The 22563-nt window shown below is 41.5% G+C and overlaps 1 protein-coding gene across 7 annotated transcripts in view; it reads right to left on the bottom strand.

The window, feature by feature from the left end:
- The window catches only part of FGFR1 (fibroblast growth factor receptor 1), a 566249-nt gene that overhangs the window by 152565 nt on the left and 391121 nt on the right, over positions 1–22563 (bottom strand). For 5 of the 7 annotated variants that reach the window (XM_044084325.1, XM_044084322.1, XM_044084323.1 and 2 more), the window contains exon 3: positions 10831–11094. The exons of the other annotated variants lie outside the window; for them this stretch is intronic. In XM_044084325.1, the coding sequence (XP_043940260.1) occupies positions 10831–11094 (264 nt within the window). The remainder of the gene's footprint in view (positions 1–10830; positions 11095–22563) is intronic. 7 annotated transcript variants of the gene reach the window in all.

Raw genomic sequence — 22563 nt, forward strand, 5'->3', positions numbered from 1 at the left:
GTAGATTGTAGTGCTTTGAAAAAGTATGCACTGAACTCCAAGTTGCAGCTTCCAAAATGTTTTTGGTAGGAACTCCCCTGAGGAAGGCAGCTGAAGTGGCAGCAGCTCTGGTGGAATGAGTCCTTATACTCCCTGGGATTTGCTTTCCATGGTGTGAATAGCAAAATCTGATTCCATGAGCAATCCATTTAGAAATGGTCTGTTTTGAAATGGCTTTACCTTGGGAACTTGAAGCATAAGAAACAAACAATTGCTCTTATTTCCTGATGTCCTTGGTTCTGTCCAGGTAAAAACGTAGTTGTCTGTGCACATCCAAGGAATGTAAGATCCTTTCCCCTTTTATTCTGAGGAGTGGGGAAAAAAGTTGGCAAGTGAATAGTTTGATTTAAAGCCACTTTGGAAACCACCTCAGGCATGAAAGTAGGATTAGTCCTTAAAGACACCCTGTCTTGATGAAAAATAATATAACTTCCCACAGCCATCAAGAGCTTGCAACTCTGAAACTCTCCTGGCAGAGGTCAGAGCTAACAGGATGGCTGTTTTCCAAGATAAAAACTTGATGTCAGAAGTGGCAGCAGGCTCAAAAGGAGGTAAGGTGAGCTTTTCTAAAACATAGTTGAGATCCCAAGCAGGAATGGGAGGAGATCTAGGGGGCCTTAAGTTCTTATCTCCTCTGAGAAACTGTCTCATGAGCTGGTGGGAAAAGATTGGAGGGTCTGTATTATAATGAGCAGAAATAGCAGAGGCATGTATCTTAATGGAAGAGAAAGAGAGACCCTTATGTAAGAGGTCTGTCAGGTAAAGTAAAATCAAAGGAATATTAGGAAGAAGAGGATCAGAATCCTGAGCCTGCATCCAGGAACAAAATCTTTTCCATTTTCCTGCATAAGATTTTCTAGTGCTAGGACGTCTGGCTTCTAAAATGACATCCATAACCTGCTTGGGTAGGAGAGAATGAATCAAAGACCCTGGATTAATCAGGCCGCCAGGCTGAGAGTTCTGACATGGGAGTGTAGAACCTGACCCTGGTGTTGGGACAGAAGGTTCGGAGTCTGTGGTAAAACCCAAGGGGGCTCCAGACAAAGGTTTTTCAGAGTTGGGTACCAAAACTGTCAAGGCCAATTTGGGGCCAGCAAGATCATCATCTTGGGCCTGTCCTGTTTGATCTTTAATAATACCTGTGGAAGAAGAAGAAGAGGCGGAAAGGCATATCCCGAGAGGTTTCTCCAACTGAATGATAGTGCATCCACTTTCCAAGCTTGTTCATGGAAAGTCCTGGTGCAAAAAATCTGTAGTTGATGATTGAGGTGGGATGCAAAGAGGTCTATGTGAGGACATCCCCAGAATGCTGTTATCTTGAATATTTCGGTGTCCAGCATCCACTCGTGTGGGTCCAAAAGGTTTCTGCTCAGACTGTCTGCCAGGAAGTTTTGCTTCCCTGGTAGAAACTGAGCTTGAAGGTCCAGATTGCAAGCTAGAGGTGTGTTCCACAGATCCATGACTAGTCTGCAAAGGGGGTAGGAATGAGATCCCCCTTTGCTTATGTACCACATAACTGTGGTGTTGTCTGTCCGTATCAGTAGTTGTCCTGGTTGTAGAAGTTTCCTGAAGGCCAATAGAGCTTTCTGAATGGCTAACATTTCCTTTAAATTGATATGCAGGTGCTTCTGATCCTTTGTCCAAAGGCCCTGCAGACAGTTGCCCTGAAAATGGGCTCCCCATGCATAATCTGAGGCATCCGTGGTTAGTATCTGAGTGGCAGGAGGCAGACACAGAAGGGTTTTCCTTTGTTTAGAGTACATGCCTTGGACCACCAAAGGAATTCCTTTTGAAGACAAGGCAGGACGGAGATCAGTATGTCTAAACTGTGGCAATGCTGAGACCATACACCTTTTAGGTACCACTGTATTTTCCTCATATGTAGTCTTGCATATGGTACGAGAAGGATGCAGGAGGCCATGTAACCCAAAGCCTGCAGTAATCTCCTTGCAGATAGCAGAGTTAAAGTTGCCAAGGTTTTGAAAGTTGAAGCCAGCTGTAACCGTTTTTCGTATGTCAGAAATGCCATCTGGGTTGTTGTGTTTAGAGAAGCGCCCAGAAAAATTATGTTGTGAGGGTGTTAAATTTGACTTTTTTATGTTTACAGTGAATCCCAGGAACTTGAGAAGATTCTGAACAAACTGTAGATGCTGGAGTAAGACATCCTTGCTTTCTGCCTGAATAAGACAGTCGTCCAGATAAGGGTAAATTTGAATTCCCTTGAGTCTGCAATAAGCTACTACTGGAGCCAGGCATTTGGTGAAGACCCTGGGCGCAGTAGACAATCCAAAGGGCAGCGCAGAGAATTGAAAGTGCCTCGATCCGGCCTTGAACCTGAGGTATTTTCTGCGTTTCTGCCTGATGGGAATGTGTAAATATGTCTCCTTTAAATCCAAAAGTTACCATCCATGCATTTTTGGTCAGCATTGGAAGTAGATGCTGTAGAGTAAGCATCTTGAATTTTGGTATCTCTAGAAAAGTGTTCAAGACTGACAGATCCAGAATGGGGCTCCATGAATTTTGTTTCCTGGGGACTAGAAAGAGCCTCGAGTACAAACCTTGTCCCATCTCTGAAAGTGGAACTTGTTCTATGGCTTTCATAGCCAAGAGAGCTTCCACCTGGTTTAAGGCCTCTGTCCATTGATGTTTTGGAAGATCTGGCCATCCGCTTGGCCTTGGTAGGGTATGAAAATGGAATTTGTAACCTCTTGAAACCACATCCAGAACCCACTTGTCTTGGGTTATACGAGTCCAATTTAGGTGAAAAAGAAAGTTTTCCTCCGAGAGGGGCTTCCAGGCAAGAAGTTCCTGTAGCCCAACAGAGGGAGTCATTGAGTCCGTTTCCTATGAGTCTGCGACCTGTCCTCTCCTCCCCTAGGGGTGGAAGCAGTCCACTGCCTTGTTCTATAAGAGGCTTGTATTTGAGGCCTTCCTCGGGAGCGTCTGTATCTACCCCCTCTGGGGCCTGTCTGAATTGGGAAAGGACCAATTTTTTTGTAGGCCAATTCCAACTAAATCTGGGTGGCTGAACTTGCAAGAAATCTGTAACTGTTTGCATGGATTTTGCCTTGTCCTCCGTCTTTTTAATCACCCCTTCAGCTTTAGATCCAAACAAAACATTATGCTGAACAGGAGCGTCCAATAATTTAGCTTTTACTTGATCTGGCAAATATTGTTCCTTTAACCATGCATGCCTTCTAATTACTGTGCCAGAGGCAGCAGCCCTACAAGAAGCCTCCAAAGCATCAAATCCACAGTGTAAACCATGCTTCCCAACTTGTTCAGTTTCATGCATTAAGTCATGTAATTCCTTATCATCTGCACAGGTGGAAATGGAAGTTAGCTTTTGTTTTAAAACAGACCGGAGAAATTGCTGGTATTTCAGCATATGAAACTGACAGTTTAAAGCCCTAATAGATAAAGTAGCAGAAGTGTACACTTTTTTGCCCCATCTTTCTAAAGATCTGGAATCCTTCTCAGTGGGAATGAGGTTTTTAGCAGAAGCGGCCTTAACTCCCTTAGGACCCTGAGAAATGGTTTCAGGGTCAGCAGTAGGGTTCTTGTATAGAAACTGGTGGGAATCAGGAACCCTGTAATATCAGTCAGGCTTAACAAGAGCTGGAGGAAAAGAGTCAGGGGTTAAGTTAGCCTCCGAAAAAGCATCATCCACAATATCCAAAATAGGAGGAATAGCCAGGGGTCTATGTTAGGGAAGATGATGAAAATCCCTTAGTCTTTTCTTAGATTCTGAATACTCCTGTCCTTCCCAGTGGAAATGTTCCCTCATTTCATGCAAAGATTCCCCAAAAGAGAAATCCTCAGGGGGAAAAGCTGAAGGAATGGATTCCTCAGCATCAGAATCCTCATGAGGGAAAGAATATTCCTGGTCAGAAGAAGAAACTGAAGAAACAGAAGCCTGATCAGAGGAGTCATAATAAACTTCCTGCCTTGGCCTTTTATCTGGAGGGGGATGTGAACCCCTAATCATAGTAAGCAAGTCCTCCGCCATCTTAAGTAACTGTTTCTGTGACTTGGGAGCCGGATCAGAAGAGGCCTGTGTTGCAGTCTTTGATTTGGGAGGAGTCTTTGCCTTTGGCTTTGCCTTTATTAGAAGCTGAGTAGGCCTGAAAACCCCTTCGGAAGCCGGTACCTGCACAGCGGCTCCGGACCCATCCGAAGGAGCATTGTCCGAAGGTCCTGCAACAGAAATATTCAAAGGCCTAGTTGGCTCCTCGTGGGAGTCCATTTCGGCCATCGGTTCCGAAATGGCCGACGACAGGGGCTGCAAAAGCGCCTCACTGACGACGGCCGAACCTGAAGCTGGCTCTGCTTGTATGATAACACTAACACTCTAGAATGCATCCTGAGCTTGCTGTCAAACAACCTCCCCCAAGAAACAGTAGTTCTAGGTGACTTTAACATTGATTGGAATTCATTTAATAGTATAAACCCTACATCCCACATAAACCTATATGGCTTCTCTCAACTCATTAACTGTCCAACCAGAACTGATAAATCCAACAACCATGAATCTATTCTAGACTGGATTCTGATTAATACTCCCCAACAAACCTACCAGTCCGGTACCCTTCCAGATGATCTAAGTGACCATTCTTTAACTTATGTCATTAGACACAAAATCAACCTAACCTTACCTGCCACACTTAGAACACTAAGAACAAAAAAGACTTGACTCAGAACATTTTCTAGCTGATCTAAAATATTGTAATTGGTCCTCATTGAAATATCTTCCCCTTAATGAAGCAGTAGATTACTTTAACTCTACATTCTTATCAATTCTAGACCAACATGCCCCAGCTCGTACCATCAGAACCAAATCAAAAGTAGCACCCTGGCTAACTAATAATACTAGGCATAAAATCATTATTAGAAATAAATCATGGTCAAAATGGTGCACCACTAAAAATCAAACTGATCGTCAAAAATTTAGAGAGCTTAGAAACAGCACTAAAAGAGCTATCCTGACCGACAAAAAACTATTACCTTCAGCTGCAGAACATCACTAATAAGGAACCTAAACAATTCTGGGCCAGTATTAATAATCTTCTGTCTCCAGGTCACTCCATTACACCTAATCCCCAGGACTCTAACCCAGAAAACCCTAAACAAACAGCAAATTACTTCAACTCATTCTTCACAAACACTATCCAAACACTAGCTAGTCATCTATCTCCTGATACCTCAAATCTTCCTCCATCCACATTAAATCCACCTCCTACACTCCAATTACAACCAGTCTCTACCTCCTTTATCACATCATTGCTCCTAAAGTTAAAACCCACCACTCCCTCTGCAGACAAACTGCCTGCAGAATTCTTACAGATAGGTGCCAAAGCCTTAGCCTACCCTATTTCCATCCTGATCAATAGATCTATAAAGGAAGGAATCTTTCCCTCTATCTGGAAAATATCTCATATCATCCCACTACATAAAGGAGGAAACTCTAATGATTTTTCTAACTTTTGTCTTTCAATAGCTCTCCTCTCACCAATAAAATCATGGAAAAATGTATTCACAAACAAGTATTAAATTCACCTTCTCAACAACAACTTACTTTCTAACTGTCAGCATGGTTTCAGACCCTCACACAGTACCACTACTGCTTTACTCTCCTTCACTAACTCCATTAACACTAACGTAACAATAACTATCTATCTTCCTCTGTCTTCATCGACCTATCCAAAGCTTTTGATATGGTGAATCATAAACTTTTACTACATATCCTACAATCACTGGCTCTTGATCATCTTGCCTTGTCCTGGTTTGCATCTTACCTAGAAAATAGTCAGCAGGCAGTACTTTGGAAAAACTCACTTTCTAATCTTCTACCTATCTCCTTAGGTGTACCTCAAGGCTCTATCCTAGGCCCTTTGCTATTTTCTATCTTTATTAATGACCTTCAATCTGCTATCCCATATACTACCTGTATACAATAACTCAACTATAATCTGCTCTGCTAACTCTCATACAGAACTCCAGTCACTTACTCAAAAAGCTTTCAGTGCTGTAGAACAATGGTTCTCTTACGCTGTCTACTCCTCAACCCCAAGAAAACAAAACTATTACTTTTTCACCTACTAAATCTACTCCACCTTACTTTACTCTTACATCCACTGACGGAACACTCATCTCTCTGACTTGACCACAAAACTATTAGGGATAACTATTGATAATAACCTCAACTTTGACTCTCACATCAACAACACCATAAAATTAGTTAATAAAAAATAGGATCCCTTTACAGAATCAAACCTTTCCTAACACCCACAGCAAGGTCCACCATTGCTAGATCTCGCCTAATCTCCACTCTTCTCTACGCTTCCCCCATTTACACTAATCTTTCCAAAAACAACATGAAGAAACTAGAAACATCCTATCATAACATAGCTCGATTCGCTATTGGATCTCCTTTTAGAACTCATCACTGCTTGAACCTAAAATAACTAGGCTGGATTGAACTTCCTAACCAACTTGTACTTCAACAGATCTTAATTGCTTATAAGATTCTATATCAGCCAACCAACACACCAACACTTACTAGCCTTATTTCTCCATACAACAACCTGCAACAACTCTCAAATAAACTTCTGATTAATATTACCAAACCTAACAATAATGCATCAGTTTATTCTCCAACTCTGTTGGAAAAACATGGAATAAACTACCCTCTGATATCACTTCTTTAACCTCTTTCCAACTTTTCAAATTTCAACTAAAGATTTATCTCAATAAACACTGGCTTTGCTCCTGCACTAATCCTGACTAATGCCAACTCTTCTCTCTTCCATTACCCTTTATTATCTGGTTAACCTGCTATGATGTCATGTGAACTTTTATGCCAATGTATTTTTTTATCTGATTATATTATTGTTTTTATTTCCTATCTTTCTTATGTAACCATTTATGCCTTTTTGTAAAAGTGTACAACTGATGGAGCTTTTCTCCCCGGGCCTCTACTGAAAACGGACATATATCCAGTTGGACTAGCCCGGTCAACAAATGTAAAATAAAATAAAAATAAAAATAAAATATCGTCTGATTTGGACCTCGGAGGCCTGTCTTTGTCCTTGCGTTGTTTGTGAACTCCGGTAGCCGGAACCGTATCAGACGACATTTTGTAATTAAAACGCCTACCGAAGTAATGAAATGCAAAATCGTACCTTTGTTTAATTGTACATTGATTGAATCTAGCACAAAACCGACAACTAGCTACGTCGTGGTCAGGGCCCAAGCAAGGAATACAGTAAGAATGAAAATCCTTAGGAGGTATTTGCTTCCCACATGAAATACAATTAACTTTTTCTGACATCAGACTGGAGCAAGAAAAAGTTTCCCCAATGGGGTACTTAGCTTTGAGTAGGAGAAAGTCTTTGGACTGAAGTTTGTTCAGAAAAAATTGTCAGGAGTCAGCCGAACTGCTATCACCGCACGGCAAGAAAGACTGGAGAACATGGCGTCGGCTGTCAGCTTTGTACTCCTGGCGCTCTGACGTCAGGGAGCATGGTTGAACAGCCGACGCCGGACCCAGACTTTGGGATTCTGGCCGACCGAGGACTGCCTGCCGGCAGGGGAGAACCCTACAGTCATGACTGCAACAGTGAAACACGATGAACATCCCTGTAATATCTTGTCAGGCTTAACAGGAGCTGAGGGTAAGGAGTCAGGGGTCAGACTAGACTCCGAAAACACATCTACAATGTCTAACAGGTGGAATAGCTAGAGGCCTGTGCTGAGGTAGTAAGAGAAAATCCCTGAGCCTCTTTTTAGATTCTGAAAACTCTTGGCTCTCCCAGTGGAAATGCTCCCTCATGGTATGCAAGATTTCCCCAAAGGAGTAGTCCTCAGGAGGAGATGCTGAAGGTATAGATTCTTCAGAATCAGAATCCTCATTGGGGGAGGGGGGGGTATTCCTGATCAGAAGAGGAACAAGAAGAAATAGAAACCTGATCTGAAGATTCATAGTCAGTGTCTTGCCTAGGCCTCTTATCAGGAGGGGGATGGGAACCCCTGATCAAGGTAATTAAGTCTTCGGCCATTTTGAGCATCTGTTTTTTGGGCATAGAGGCCTATCCACGTGGCTCTTGAGTTTGTTTCCTTGCTTTAGAAGGTGCTTCAGTCTTTGCCTTTGATGCTGAAGTCATTTTAATGTAAAGATGTTTAGGTCTGAATACACCCTCAGAAGCCGGTGCCTGCTCAGCGGCTCCGGACCCATCTGAGGGATTAGCGTCCGAGGCTCCAATACCTTGAGTATCCAGTGGCATGGCTGATTCCATGTGGGAGTCGGTAGCGGCCTGCGACTCAAAGTAGCGGGCATCAGGGGCTGCGAAAGCACCTCACTGAGAACCGGTGACTGGCTTAAGATAAGCTTCGTAGTCTGTTTTGGGCCTCCGTTTTTCTTTTTCTTTGCGTTTTTTGTAAACTCCGGCAGTCTGATGGCTGTCCAACAACATTTCAGGGTAATTAAACCGGCATCCAAAAAAGTTTAAAGTAAAATCATACCGACGCTTAATAGTGCGTTGGTTAAATCTAGCACAAAACCGACAACCAGTAACGATGTGATCAGGGCCTAGGCAAGGAATAAAATAAGAATGAAAATCCTTATGAGGTATTTGCTTTCCACAAGAAATACAATTAACTTTTTCTGACATCAGTCTGGAGCAAGAAAAAACAGTTTTCCCAACGGGGTACTTAGCTTTATTGAAGACTTCAGATCTGAAACTCAAACATGAAAATCTCAGGAGTCGGCCGACCGGCACTTGCGAACTGTTTCGGGCACTGCGCTGCACGACAGACTGAAGAAAATGTCATCAGCTGCTTCTTTTATACCCCTGACGACCTGACGTCAGGGAAGGGGTGACAGCAGCCGACGCAGGACCCAATACTTTGGAATTCAGGCCAGCTGAGGGCAAGCTGCCAGCAGGATTACTCAAATGTAATGACTGCAACAGTGAAACACGAAGAACATCTGCAAACACTTAATAGTGCTCACTTCCCAAATAGCGTGGGACTATACATAACAGAGATGACCATTTTTAGTACACCAGGTATGTGCATATAACATCCTTTCCTGGAGCGGTTTAGTACCTGCGAACATACAGATGTGTCCAGCTTTGCAGTAAACAGCAAAACTGTTGACCACACTTCTGAGATATTGACTTGGATATCTGCAAATTAAACAGGAGACAGCCCACGTGAATTTTTAAGTTTAGACAGGGTATCGACAACTTTCATAATCCAGGATCTGTTAGTCAGTTTATAATCCAGCAGATAAACAACTTCCAGCAGTAGCAATGTGAAGGACAGTGTCGAAAGCCTTTACAAAGTCGATATAAGCAGCATGCATATGGTTACCACTGTCCACAGCTTCTGTGAACTTTACAAAAAAAAGCTTACTAGGTTTCAGACAGGACCTACCCTTCACAGAACAAAACTGACTGGGGTCTAGAAAAATTATGTTCGTGTTTACATAGCTAATGAATCAGGAGACAATAATAGTTGGAAGCAGCAAAAAATGCAAGACCATCATGCCCACCTGAAGGGCTGCCAAAAGAATTACAATAAACAGTAAAAATGTATTTCTTTTTTTTATTAACTGGGTACATGAACAGATACAAATAGGATCATTTTCATCAGTGGCCCTGCAATATAAAGTAAAGCATTTTTGCGTACGCTCTCAAAGGTTATTGAGAAGGCAATCTTTTAGTTAGAACTTGACAAAGAATTGGCAATGAAGTTTTCACTTAACACGAGTTAGGCATTGGATGTACTGGTACCATCTTTGTTAATACTATGCAAGATTAAATGCATTACTTTGGGATAAAAGATTTAACACTGCAATACTGAAGCACTCACCCCTTGGTGATCTTGTTTAGACAGTCACACAACTCATATCTACATACATACACACTTGTAGATATTTCATATGTATATGTACATTGTGTGTTTTTCTATATATCTATCTATATCTATCTATATCTATCTATATCTATCTATATCTATCTATATCTATCTATATCTATCTATATCTATCTATATCTATCTATATACACACACACACACACACACACACACACAAAGCTATGAGCTCCCAGGAAAAAAAAAAAAACATGAGGCCTATGCTTGCAAAGTCATCTGAATACAAGTGAAAAAGTACTGATGGACTACCAAGACCTTCTGTTAAGGACAGCCAACCTCCAACAAATCTGAAAATAAATATGTAATAATTCTATCATTAACAGACGCTGTTTAAATCATACTAGTTTCAACAATGACAGTACAACGCCAGAATAGTTCACCAGATAGACAGACATCAGCTGAGTACCTCAGTCTCAAACAAAACTTGGCGCCTACCACTTTAAAGAAAAAATGATAAATTAACTGAATACCTGTCACTTTAAAATGTCATGCAGCACAGACCCTATCAATGGGAAATGACTTCAAACTGAAGCAGTCCTAAGTGGGGAAAAAAAGATGGCTACACAAGTCAGCACACAAAAGCTTAACTGGTTTCTGGTCAACAGAGGGAAGCAGAAGGTCCTAAACTTTACCATCTTGCTCAGATGTCACTAGTACAACAGCCAGCCTTAGAACGGAAAACAGCCCACAGGAGATGCACTTCAGAACCAAATGCAAAGTTAGCAGCAAAGAGCAGCACATGAAAGTAGCGCCCCCAACATATACAATGTTGTGTAAGGCAAGTAAAGAAAAGTCAGACTGGGGATAGGGTAGACAAAAATTAAGTGCCCTCACCACACTGAGATACATACTAACCTGAAACATTAACGGAGAAATATGTAGTCTGGCTTCCCGAGAGGCCATTGGCTATACAGGCATACAGTCCAGAGTCTTCCTGCACTGCATCCCTGACCTGCAGCTCCTCCTCAGTGATGCGTGTACGATTGGTTTCAAACAGCTGAACCCAGTCTTTCAGCCAGCTGATACTCTGCACGTCCTCCTGTAGCCGACAACGCAACTGGAGGAAGTCACCAGGGTGGGCCGAATATGGCTCAGCTTCAGTATTCTGTTTTGCAGGAACTGGAAAAATGAATCAGAAAAAAAGCAAACCAGATTTAACTAAAAAAGGACTTCTCCTCCCCATTTTTCTTTCAAAATATTTACTGCCAATTCCCGACACCAAAGCACACCTTAATGAAAACAGAAAAAAATGAAGACTTGTAGTGCTATACCAAGTCTTCTAATTGCAGAGCAGTGCCCAAAAAGCCACACTGTAACAAGCCAATTTCATGTTCAATGTGTTTTTGATTGACATGGAATTTGATCGACATGGAATTTGATCAATCACAGCAACAGCAGCAATGTGACTGGAGAACACTACTTGTGACAGGAACAGCCACCTCGAGTTTAAATGAAAGACAGGAAGAAAAGACACCCAGAAAATCACTTGAGTATCTCTGAAAACAAAAATAAAAGCCATCAAAATGATATAATGTGATGAGACTCTGCAAGATGTGCCCACTGAAACAGACAAAGCACATGATGCTAAAAGCTATAGTTTAAGCAGAAAGAGTTGTTTGCTTAACATGAATTCTAGTTTTAATATTTCCATTTTAGGAAGGTTTTAGGAATGTTGTCCCTTGAAAGATAAAGCAAAGCCCCCTACCAAAAAAAAAAAAATCAAAGCATTTGTCTAAAAACAGCATAAACTGTGCAACCAGGAACCTTCTGCTTAAAAGATGCACACACCCTTTTAAAAATGGTACATCAGTCCATTGGAAATTATGCATTTGTGCAGAGTAAGCAGTTAAGCAAACATTAAGATTAGCACAAGTCTGTACCCACTACCAAAAGAGCAGATGGAAAAGACAGACAAGAGGCAGAAATTGTTGAAGGCAAAGCACTCAGCAATACTCTGTTAAAACAGCAGAAAACAAATGATTGTGCAGTAATAAGCCCTGCCCTATATAGGCTCCTGTACAATAAATATGTATATACACACACTCTCAAAAACAAGTTTTGTCAAAAGACAGTACACAAGAACAGAGGAAAACATCGGGTTACACACATCTTAAAGATCTCCAGAATCAGCTTAATGTTTTTAGTACAAGTATCTTTATTAAGTAGTGTTTTACCAATCCGTTTTCATTAAAGACATCAACATATACAGATAATTTAGGAAAAATCAGTATTACTTTAATTACCAGAAGAGGTAGAATTAACTTTGTGTCACAACACTGCTTGCTGTAAGAAATCACTTCAAAACATCCTCAGTTGGCTTCTTCTTGTCAGGATTCCATATAGTGGAGAGTCTAAGATGTCATTTTTAACCATACTTTTTATAGGACACCATGTAGTTATCCACCATCAAACCCAAATATACAACCAACATTAGAACTGTATATTTTCATGTAGTTTTAAAGCGCTTTCATTTATTACATATATATATTTTTTTGTTAGCCAGTGACGAGTTTAGTAACTGAAAAAAAAACATTTTAAATCATAACACACGGAAGTACCCATTCAGCTTTCTTTACCAAACATAGTAGCACAAGAAAAATGTGAGTTCTGCAAAAATTAAGACTGGGAAATTTGTTATTACTCCATAAATAACATTCAGCAATGCCAAAATGATTAAAGCACTTCACGGGCTGAAAAAATGTAATGCCTTTGCGTTTCATGCTTGTATGAAAGTTGACTTTCTACTGCATAGTTCTGAGGTTTGTCTTTCCACTGGGCAAAAGATGAACTAGCCACTGACACACTGATAATAAATCAAGCCATGTACATTCTAGAAATCTTGACTGACACAAACAACTCATGTGATCATCAAATGAGCAGATACAAGTTCAAAAATGAATATCATGGCTGTGCAAACACCTGCTACAGAAAGTACAGTTGTGTACATTTACCATAAATGTAGATGTTAAAGTGTCTCCACTGTTGCAGTCCTAACTTATGGGATTTCCTGCAGTTGAAACCCTTGGCGGGCCCAACTACCAGAGGTGATGAAAAGGGAGTACCCACAGACAAGTCCTGGTTGCTCCCTGCCATGGGCCTGTTATCTTGAACCCCTCTGGTCTAATTGGTTCTGAATGCCACTGCCTGGGCCTCTGGTGCTATCTCTGGTTCCTTTCCCTACATAGTTTTCTTTGCCTAGCCTTAGACTGGGAAGGAAAGGACCAGTGTTTAAGTAGGGTAATTCTGCTAAAACATGGAGACTGGACTTAGAGAGCCCTTAAAGATGCATGGACTCTAGGCCTTAACCTCCATTTTCTTGAGTATAGCCTCAGCCTTGGTGCCAAAGAGAAAAGCCTTGTCCAAAGGGGAATGCAGGCGGTTGGATTTGTATGTTTTGGAAGGGACTGCTCCTTCAGCCATGCATGTCTTCTGATGACCGAGCCTGTAGATGCAGCCTTTCAGGAAGCTTCCATAGCATCACAGCCACACTGCAGGGAATGCTTTGCTGCCTGAGGATAGGAATTACAAATGACCAACTCTTTAGACAGACTCTTGTTCACCATGGCCATCAGTTTTTCTGCTTCATCTAAAGCAGAATAGTTTCTTGGTATTTTATCATGTGAAGCTGGCAATTCAAGGCCCTCATCTAGTGAGGGTAGCAGACATGTAAACCTTTTTGCCAAATCTGTCTGTGGGAAAGGAGTTTTTGAAAGAACTAGCTTTGGCTCCCTTAGGGCCAGGGAACACAACTTCAGAATCTGCTACAAGGTTCTTCAAAAGAGGTTTGTGTGAATCCAGAACCCTATAAATCTTATCAGGCTTTCTAGAAACAGGAGGTAGAGAGTCTGGTTTTAAAGAGTCCTGAAATACATCAATCACCACCACTAAAACAGGAGATATGGTAGGGGGTTGTATTCGGGGAGATTACGAAATTCCCTATTTTTTTTTTCTTTGACTGAGGGTAGTCTTGAGCTTCCCAGTGGAAATGTTCCCTCAAGGTGTGCAGGATTTCCCCAAAGGAAATATCCTCAGAAGAGGAGGATGAAGCCAAGTTCTTCTCAGAGTCTGAATCCCCAAAGGAGGCAATGGAAATACCTTAAATGGGTAGAGGCCTCTTGGTCAGGATCATTATCTGACTCAAAGAGGTTAGAAAGGTCCTTCTATCTGGGTGTCCCTTTTTCTTTTACCTTGGGAGGACTGGGGGGGGGGCGGGCTGTCTGGATCTAACCAGAGAGATTAGGTCTTCAGCCAATCTCACAAGACCCTGTTGGTAAGCCTCGGAATGGGAGCTGGTAGGCCAAAGTTGGGGCTGGAAGGGAGCTGCTTTTCTATGAGCGGCCTTAGGCCTGCTGCAGAACAGGCATCCAGCTCCAGTGAACGAAAAGTTGCTGCAATGTACTGGTGAGATGAAAAGCTGTAGTCTTAGAGCAGTCGTCAAAAGCCGGAGCCTGCAAAGTGGTTCTGGACGCAACTGACTAGCAGAGTCCTATAGCTTGAAAAGATGTTGAAGGACCAGAAGTACTACCAAACTCCAAAATCGATCTAGATAGGGACCTGCACCACCACCTCGGTCGCAGAAGGGTGCTACAAAAGCACCTCACCTTCTTCAGCTATAACAAGCCTAAGAGGACTGGTTGATGGTGAATGGGCATCATCAGAGACCTTAGGCCTGGGACGTTCATCCTTATCCCTTTTTCCCTTAGGGATATCTACTTTGGATTGACTGATGCTATAGGACACGAATGACCCCACGACTCACTAAGGTGTATAGCTAGAATCTCAGCCCTATGCCTAATGGTCCTGCTATTAAATTCAGCACAAAAATGACAGTTGGGAACAGTGTTCCAGGCCCAAGCAAGTCACACAAAAGGAGTGGCAGTCCCAGTGTGTAATCTATTTCCCACAATTATTAATTTTCTCTGACATTAGTCAAAAGATACATAAAAGGTTCCTCAATGGGGTACTTCGCTTTTTAGTAGTCTTTTTTTGGTGCAACTGGCATTCTTTTTCAGGCTCAGATGGCAAGAAAGAACTGAGGTCATGCTGCTGGCCAACTCCCCTAATAGCAAAAGTTTAGTGAGACTGGATAGGGCATCCACCAGCTCTTGGAAGAGTGAAAATTTTCTCTGGTGGTAGGACAGGCCAAGGGGTTCCACGGCAGAAAATCTCGCAAGTTAGGAAAGCAACAGTGAAACATGACGATCATCATCTGGTGTAGGTCTGTCAGGCATTTCCTTTTCAGACAGGGAAAGTGTCAGGGGTTAAGGAGTACAGAATTAGACAGAGTATATATACTAAGCTAAGGGAAAATATGAAGGAGAGGGACGTGGTCGGTTAAGTATCATATGGTATATATTCATTTTTGACAACTTTATTGCTGTTCAACAATAAAAGCATTTATAACGTGCATATCACAGAGGCACAGCTTTATACACCGGTTACAATAGCACTGCACTTTGCCAGATTCCATCTTGACACTTCAACACTATCCCTTAATCCTCTAATTACATAACTTTACACTTCCTAGGCATCTATACAAACTCCTCAATATTTACAACAGCAAACTAAGGGAGCCCATGAATTTAGGCTGGCCTCTGAAGCCAAAAATAATCCTGAATCCTTGTTTAGTTACGACAGAAAACTGAAAAGAAATACCCTACATTTGTCTGAATTTGTTCATAACACCACCACCTACTTTGTCCCAACAGACATTGCTAACATGTCAACAAAATTTCCTTGCAGACAAATTTAGTACAAACTTCAGTGGGACTTTCAAAGCTTGAAATAGAGTCCCTTACTCCTCCAATTACCTCTAAAGATAATTTACCAAAAGTGCTAACCACAACCAAAAATACTTCTTCCATGGGATGTAGCAATATACCCGGAGCTTAATTAATAGCGTTAAACATACCCTTGCAGACAAACTTCTTAAAAGTGTTTATTATTTACTTACATTTGTTAACCGGGAAAGTCCACTGGGCCAATGACACATTTTCAGTGGAGGCCCGGGGAGAAAAGCTCCATACAATCACAGAAATTTTTACATAACATCAGCTTAACTTTGAAAGTCAAGAAAGTTTTTACACAATACTAATTGGAGTAGATATACAAGACAAATACATATCATAGAGGTATACAAAACAAGAAAATAAACCCAGTGTGTTTGATTTTTAGTAATTCTGTCTGTATATTCTCATAAGTAAGAATAATGTTTAATCAATTCTGTTTATTCAGCCACAGAAATAAAGAAAGCAAGAGAGATTGGATACGAAGACAGATAGTGTAAATTGCAACTATATTAAGTTAGTAAAATGATTTGTAGTGTACAGTGGCCAAAACATTGAAGGCGGTTTAATTATATGACTACAGGAACAGACAAGATTATTGAGATAGTGTTCTTTTAGTGGAAATTTAAATGTTTTTAAAGAGTCTAGCTGAGTGAGAGAGGGAGAGCATTCCAAAGTTTGGCAATGGCATGGGAATAGACATTGTCCAGCTCTTTTGTTGGATTTAGTTATGGTTAAGACTTGTTTATTAAGAGGACCTAATATGCCGAATAGGGGTGTATGTTTGTATTATAGTTTGAAGGGATGGGCAGAAGTTTGGATTATTTAGTAGTTTGTGGGCGAGAGCAAGTTGGGAGTAATGTAAGTAATGAGGGAACGCAAACCAGTTTACAGATTTAATGGACAGGCAATGATGTGTGCGAGTTGGCATGTTGGAGACAAACTTGGCTATTTTATAATAGCAGGACTGCAGTTTGGTCAGGAGAGATGCGTGTAGGTAAAGTGACAATGGGGCAACCATACAGTATGCAGGGAGGCCAGAAATACACCATTAGCTAGTTTCAACCTGGTAGACTTGTCCAAATAGAGTTTATGCCTATAGAGTCTGCCAAGCTTAAGATGGGTCTTTTTGATCGAGTTGAGTATATGATTATCAAAGGATAGTTTGTCATCAGTTGTGATGCCAAGTAGTTTGGCTTTTTTACAATTTCCTTATTGTTTTGAGAGAATATTCTAAAGTCTATAGAGTTAGAGGTTTGGTTGTAAAGAGTAAAAGTTTTGATATTTTGGGATTAGGTAGCAGTTTAGTTTCATTAAGCCAAGATTCAATGGAAATAAATGCATCGTGTGTTAACTTTACGAGATCTGAGATGTTGTTAGAGGACGTAATTGTCGAACTGTCCGCATATTGAATGAGTGTACGTTGCAGGGATGCTTTATGGAGATTATTAAAGATGTTAAAAGCAAAGGCCCAAGAACAGACCCTTGGGGAATGCCTTTGTTGCTGAGTAGGTAATCTGATTGCTTACTTTGCCATCTAACAGATTTTTTGTTGTGTAGATAGTTATGGAACCAAGACAGCGTGTGTGGGGAGCAGTTTCCAGTCTCAGGCTGTAAAAGTAGTTGAGTGGGATACTATCAAAAGCATTTGATAGGTCTAGTAGGATCACTGATGTTAGTAGGCCTGCATCAAGAGCTTTGTATAGAGTGTTGGTAAAGGACAGTAAGGCTGCTGTTGTGCGGTGTGCTGGCCAAAAACCATGTTGGGTGGGTGCGAGAAGTTTGTCTGTGAGATGTTTTAGGAATGGAGAATGAATACACTTCTAAAATTTTAGATAGAGGTGGAAGTATGGAGATGAGCCAGTAGTTAGATAGATCACTGGTGTTACCGCCTTTGCGAAGGGGAGTAGTAATTGAGTTTTTCCATAGTTGTGGTACATATGATTCAGAGATTGATCGGTTAAGGAGAATGCTAACTGGACGAGCTATAGAATCTGCTGCAAGTTTTTAGGTATTCAGCATGGGGAGCATGGTTTTAGTTTTGAGAGCAGTTTACGAACTAGAGAGGTGGGTACTGGTTGTAATGTAACTAGAGGACTGGATGGGTTTTTATTGGAATTACAACTGATGTGGGGGGTATTGTGCATTGTTGTTTATGTTGCCGATTACACTTTTGTTAGTTTGTAGAGAGAAATCATTAACAAGTTTTGGATAGTATCAATAAAGAGAGAATTGAAGGCTTGGGCAATTTCTTGACAGTCTGTCAGGAGATGGAGAGGGGTTGTGTTGAGTACGAGAATTTAGGAGAGGAAACAAGAGTTCCAGAAAAATTTGGGGTTTTTGGGTAACGAGTTTAATGGAGAAATAGCTTTTTAAATCACTGATGACTTGCTTTTTGGCATTGTTACGGAGTTGTTTATATCGGAGTTCAAGTTGTGGGGTTCTGTTTCTATGCCATTCCTTCCAGGTTTTATCCCTGGAGATAAGTAACTGTTTAGTTAGCCACATGGCATGGTTAGACTCCTCTTTTTGGTACGTCTGGGGGCAAGACTGTCTAGAATATCTAAAAGGACTTTTCTTCGACTGGATAAAGCAGTCATCTACGTCAGTAATTTGGTAGGGGACCAGTTGTGGGTTTTTTTTTTTTTTTTTTTTTTTTTTTATACAGACTAAGCATAGCTGTTCATTGAAATGGGTAAGATTCTTAGTTGTTCTTAGACAATGGAGTTTGTCTATTTGAAGTTGAGTTCAATGGGTATAGGCAGGAAGATGGTCACTAAATGTATTGGGTAGGGTCCCAGCCCCGGTGAATTTGAGGGTGAGAGACAAGTATCCAGTCTAGGGTTGATTCTATTTTTTTTTACCTTACAAGTGGGGTCAGAGATGAGCTGAGTAAACCTAATGCAATTTAATACTATTTAACGGGGAATCAGAAATGAGAGTTTGCCAGGTCATATTTGTGTTGCCACTCATTTGATATATTGAGGGTGGTACAGGATAGTAGACCTTCCAGAGTAGGTATGTTTCGACCTGGGGGAATACAGAGTACAGCAATACATAAATGTTTTCTGTTGTTGATGTGAAGGTTAACTAGTAATATTTCCGAATGTTGGTACAGGTTTATCATATGGTGTAACAGCTAAAGTGTCACGGTAGATTAATGAGACACCTTCACTATTTTATGTAGCCAATCACTTCTATGTATATTATATCCTGGAAGAATTTCAGTGCTGGCAATATGTGGCCTCTGAGTGCTACAACATCTGGGGAGAACACAGGGCCAGGCATGGAATTCGGTGGTTTGTTACAGATACTATGTACGTTAATTGTAGTGAAGCAGAGGTTCTTGGCATTAGAAGAAATGTTTTGGGCAGAATGGCTGATTGGTCCAGGGTTGGGGTGAATGTCACCACACAGAAAGAGGGGCTGGTAGTGACATGTAATTATGGAGGGATGCTGAGTAATGAAGAGAGGCCTATGATGGGGATTACAAATTAATTCTAGTTTGATTATGATGACAAAAGATCTAATTTTTGTAAGGAGCCAAGTATGGAAGTTGAATAAAGATGTTGAGATGTCAGAGAAAAGTACAGTTGTGTATACTTACCATAAATATATATGTTAAGAGTGTATTCACTGTTGCAGTCATTACATTTGGGTAATCTGCTGGCAGGTTGCCCTTAGTCGGCCTGATTAACAAAGTGTTGGGTCCTGTGTCGGTTGCTGTCCTTTCTTCCATGATGTCAGGTCGTCAGGGGTATAAAACATGCAGCCGAAGCAATTTTCATCAGTTATTCTTGTCTCAGACGTCAGGTGTCCCTCAAATGGAGAGCTATATAGATATATAGATATAGATATAGATATACATGCATTCATGTAAATTTCAACACAAAAAATATACCTCCAAATAAAAGCAAATACAACAAAAAGGCTTTTGAGCATAGTAACAAAGAAGAGGTATAAAAAGAGAAATGTAGGGGGCTGGCGGGTGGGTAACCAGGACTGCAACAGTGAATACACTCGAACATCTACATTTATGGTAAGTGTACACAACTGTACTATGTTCTTAGTGTTTCACTGTTGCAGTCATTACATTTGGGTAGAATCCCAAAGCTATGGTTGGGAGGATGGAATAAAACAGCATTAGGAGCAGCTATAAGGCCCTGCAGGACAGCAGTGGCAAAGCCTGCTCTGGATTTAGAGAAGAGAGGTAAATAGTACTGCTTGCTAAAAGTATGAACTGAGCTCCAGGTAGCAGCTTCTAGAATGTCTCTGGTAGGAACCCCTCTGAGAAAGGCTGCAGAAGTAGATGCAGCCCTGGTGGAATGGAATCTGATCCTCTTGGGGACAGGTTTACCAGGATGCATGTAGCAGAAATAAATACAATGGCTTATCCATTTTGAAATGGTCTGCTTTGAGATGGCCTTTCCCTCTGCCCCTGCAGCAAATGCCACCAGTAGTTGCTCAGATTTTCTTAGAGATTTTGTCCTGTTCAAGTAGAATCTTAGCTGTCTGTGTACATCCAATGAATGCAGAATCTACTCCCCCTTGTTCTGTGGATTTGGGAAAAAAGTTGGCAGAAGAATGGTCTGATTAAGAGCCACACTAGATACCACTTTAGGCATAAAGGATGGAATGGTCCTGAGTGCTACCCTGTCCAGGAAGAAAATAAAAGGCTCCACTGCCATGAGAGCCTGTAGTTTTGAGCTGGCTCAAAAGGAGGCAGGGTGAGTTTTTCCAACACAAAATTGAGGTCCCATGCAGGAGTTGGTGCTCTCCTGGGAGGTCTTAATTTTTGGCCCCTCTGAGATACTGCTTTAGCAGGGGATGGGAAAAGAGGGGAGGCTCTGTGTTATAATGAGCTGAAATGGCAGAGGCGTGGATTTTTATGGAAGAGAAAGATAGGCCCTTGTGAAGCATCTCAGTAAAATATTGCAGAATCTGAGGAATATTTCCGTTTATCAGCATAAGATTTTCTAGTACTAGGCCTTCTAGCCTCCAAAATGACATCCATCACAGGTTTGCTGAGTGATGTAACTGGTGATATTAGTTGATCAGCCATGTTGCAAGATTCAGAGTTTGGAGCTGAGTGTGAAGAATATGAAAGTTCTGCTGAGATGGTAGATAAGGTGTCTAAGGCAGGTACCACGGAGGAAGGTGTGACATTGTGTAGGAGCAGGTACCAGTGTTGGCAAGGCCAGTCCGGAGCAATCAGAATCATTTTTGTTTTTTCCTGTCAGACTTTTAGTAATACCTTGGAGAGCAAAGGCAGAGGGGGAAAAGCATAGACAGATAGGTTTTTCAAGCTGAAGGATAGAGCATCCACTTTCCAAGCTTTTTTGTGATTGATTCTTGTGCAGAATTTGTCCAACTAATAGTTTTGGGGTGAGGCAAAAAGATCTACGTCTGGGATCCCCATTTGCGTGTCAACATGCCGATGATTTGCAGATCCATTTTCCATTCGTGTGGGTCCATAAGATTTCTGCTTAGTTCGTCTGCCAGAGTGTTTTGCTTTCCTAGCAGGAATTGAGCTTGTAGATGTATTTGGTAAGTCAAGGCTGTGTTCCACAAGGCCATGGCTAGTGTGCAAAGGGGGTAGGAATGGATACCCCCCCTGCGTGTTTATGTACCACATGACTGTGGTGTTGTCAGTCTTTATCAGCAATTGTCCTGGATGAAGAAAGTCCTTGACAGCTGTCAGAGCATTCTGTACAATTAGCATCTCTTTCTGGTTGATATGCAGGTGCATTTGATTTGGGCTCCATTCGGCCTGAATTCAACTCCCTGCCAAATGCGCCCCGAAGCATAGTCTGATGTGTCTGAAGTCAGGGTTTGGGTGGCAGTGGGTGGAATGAATGACAGTCCTTTGTTTTGGTGACAGGCCTCTGCCCACCATAGGAACTCCTGTTGCAGGCAAGGAATGATAGGAATCATGGTTTCCAGGCTGTGACAATGTTGACTCCATAAGCTTTTTAGGTACCACTGAAGTTTCCTCATATGCAGTCTTGCATACGGAATTAGAAGAATGCAGGAAGCCATGAACCCCAAAGGCCTGCAGAATTTGTCTTGCAGATAAATGTTTTTTTGTGGCCGCTTGTTTGAAGTCATCAATTGGATTTGTCTGGCATGAGGTAAGCCATCTGGGCAGTTGTATTCAAGCTTGCACCCAGGAATGTAATTTTTTGAGAGGGTACCAGTTGTGATTTCTTTTCGTTTATGGTATACCCTAGGCAAGTTAGAAGCCTTTTTAAAAGCGGCAGATGCTGCATTCTGAGAAAACATTAACAACAATGTCTAGAACAAGAGGTATAGCCAAAGGCCTATGCTGAGGAAGAAGTGAATCCCTAAGCCTCTCTTTAGATTCTGAAAAATCCTGACGCTCCCAAAGAAAATGTTCCTGTAAGGTATGCAAAGTTTCTCCAAAAGAAAAATCCTCAGGAGGAGAAGCAGAAGGGATGGATTCTGCTGCATCAGAGTCCTCATAAGGTGGAATAGATAATTCCTTATCAGAAGAGGAATCAGAAGAAATGGAAACATGATCTGAAGATTCATAATCAGTGTCTTGCCAAGGCCTCTTAGCAGGGGGGGGGATGGGAACACCTGATCAAGGTAATTAAATCCTCAGCCATTTTGATCATTTGTTTTTTAGGCATAGGGGCCTGTGCACATGGCCCATGTGTCGGATTTTAGACATAGAAGTTGGTTTTAGCCTTGTTTTTGAAGATGGCGTTGGTTTAATATACATAACTTTAGGCCTGAAAAAACCCACAAATCCCGCCGGGTTTCCCCTTTAAAATTTATT

Source organism: Protopterus annectens, chromosome 9.part0, assembly GCF_019279795.1.
Source record: "Protopterus annectens isolate FY-2018-M chromosome 9.part0, PAN1.0, whole genome shotgun sequence".
NCBI classification, from domain to species: Eukaryota; Metazoa; Chordata; order Ceratodontiformes; family Protopteridae; genus Protopterus; species Protopterus annectens.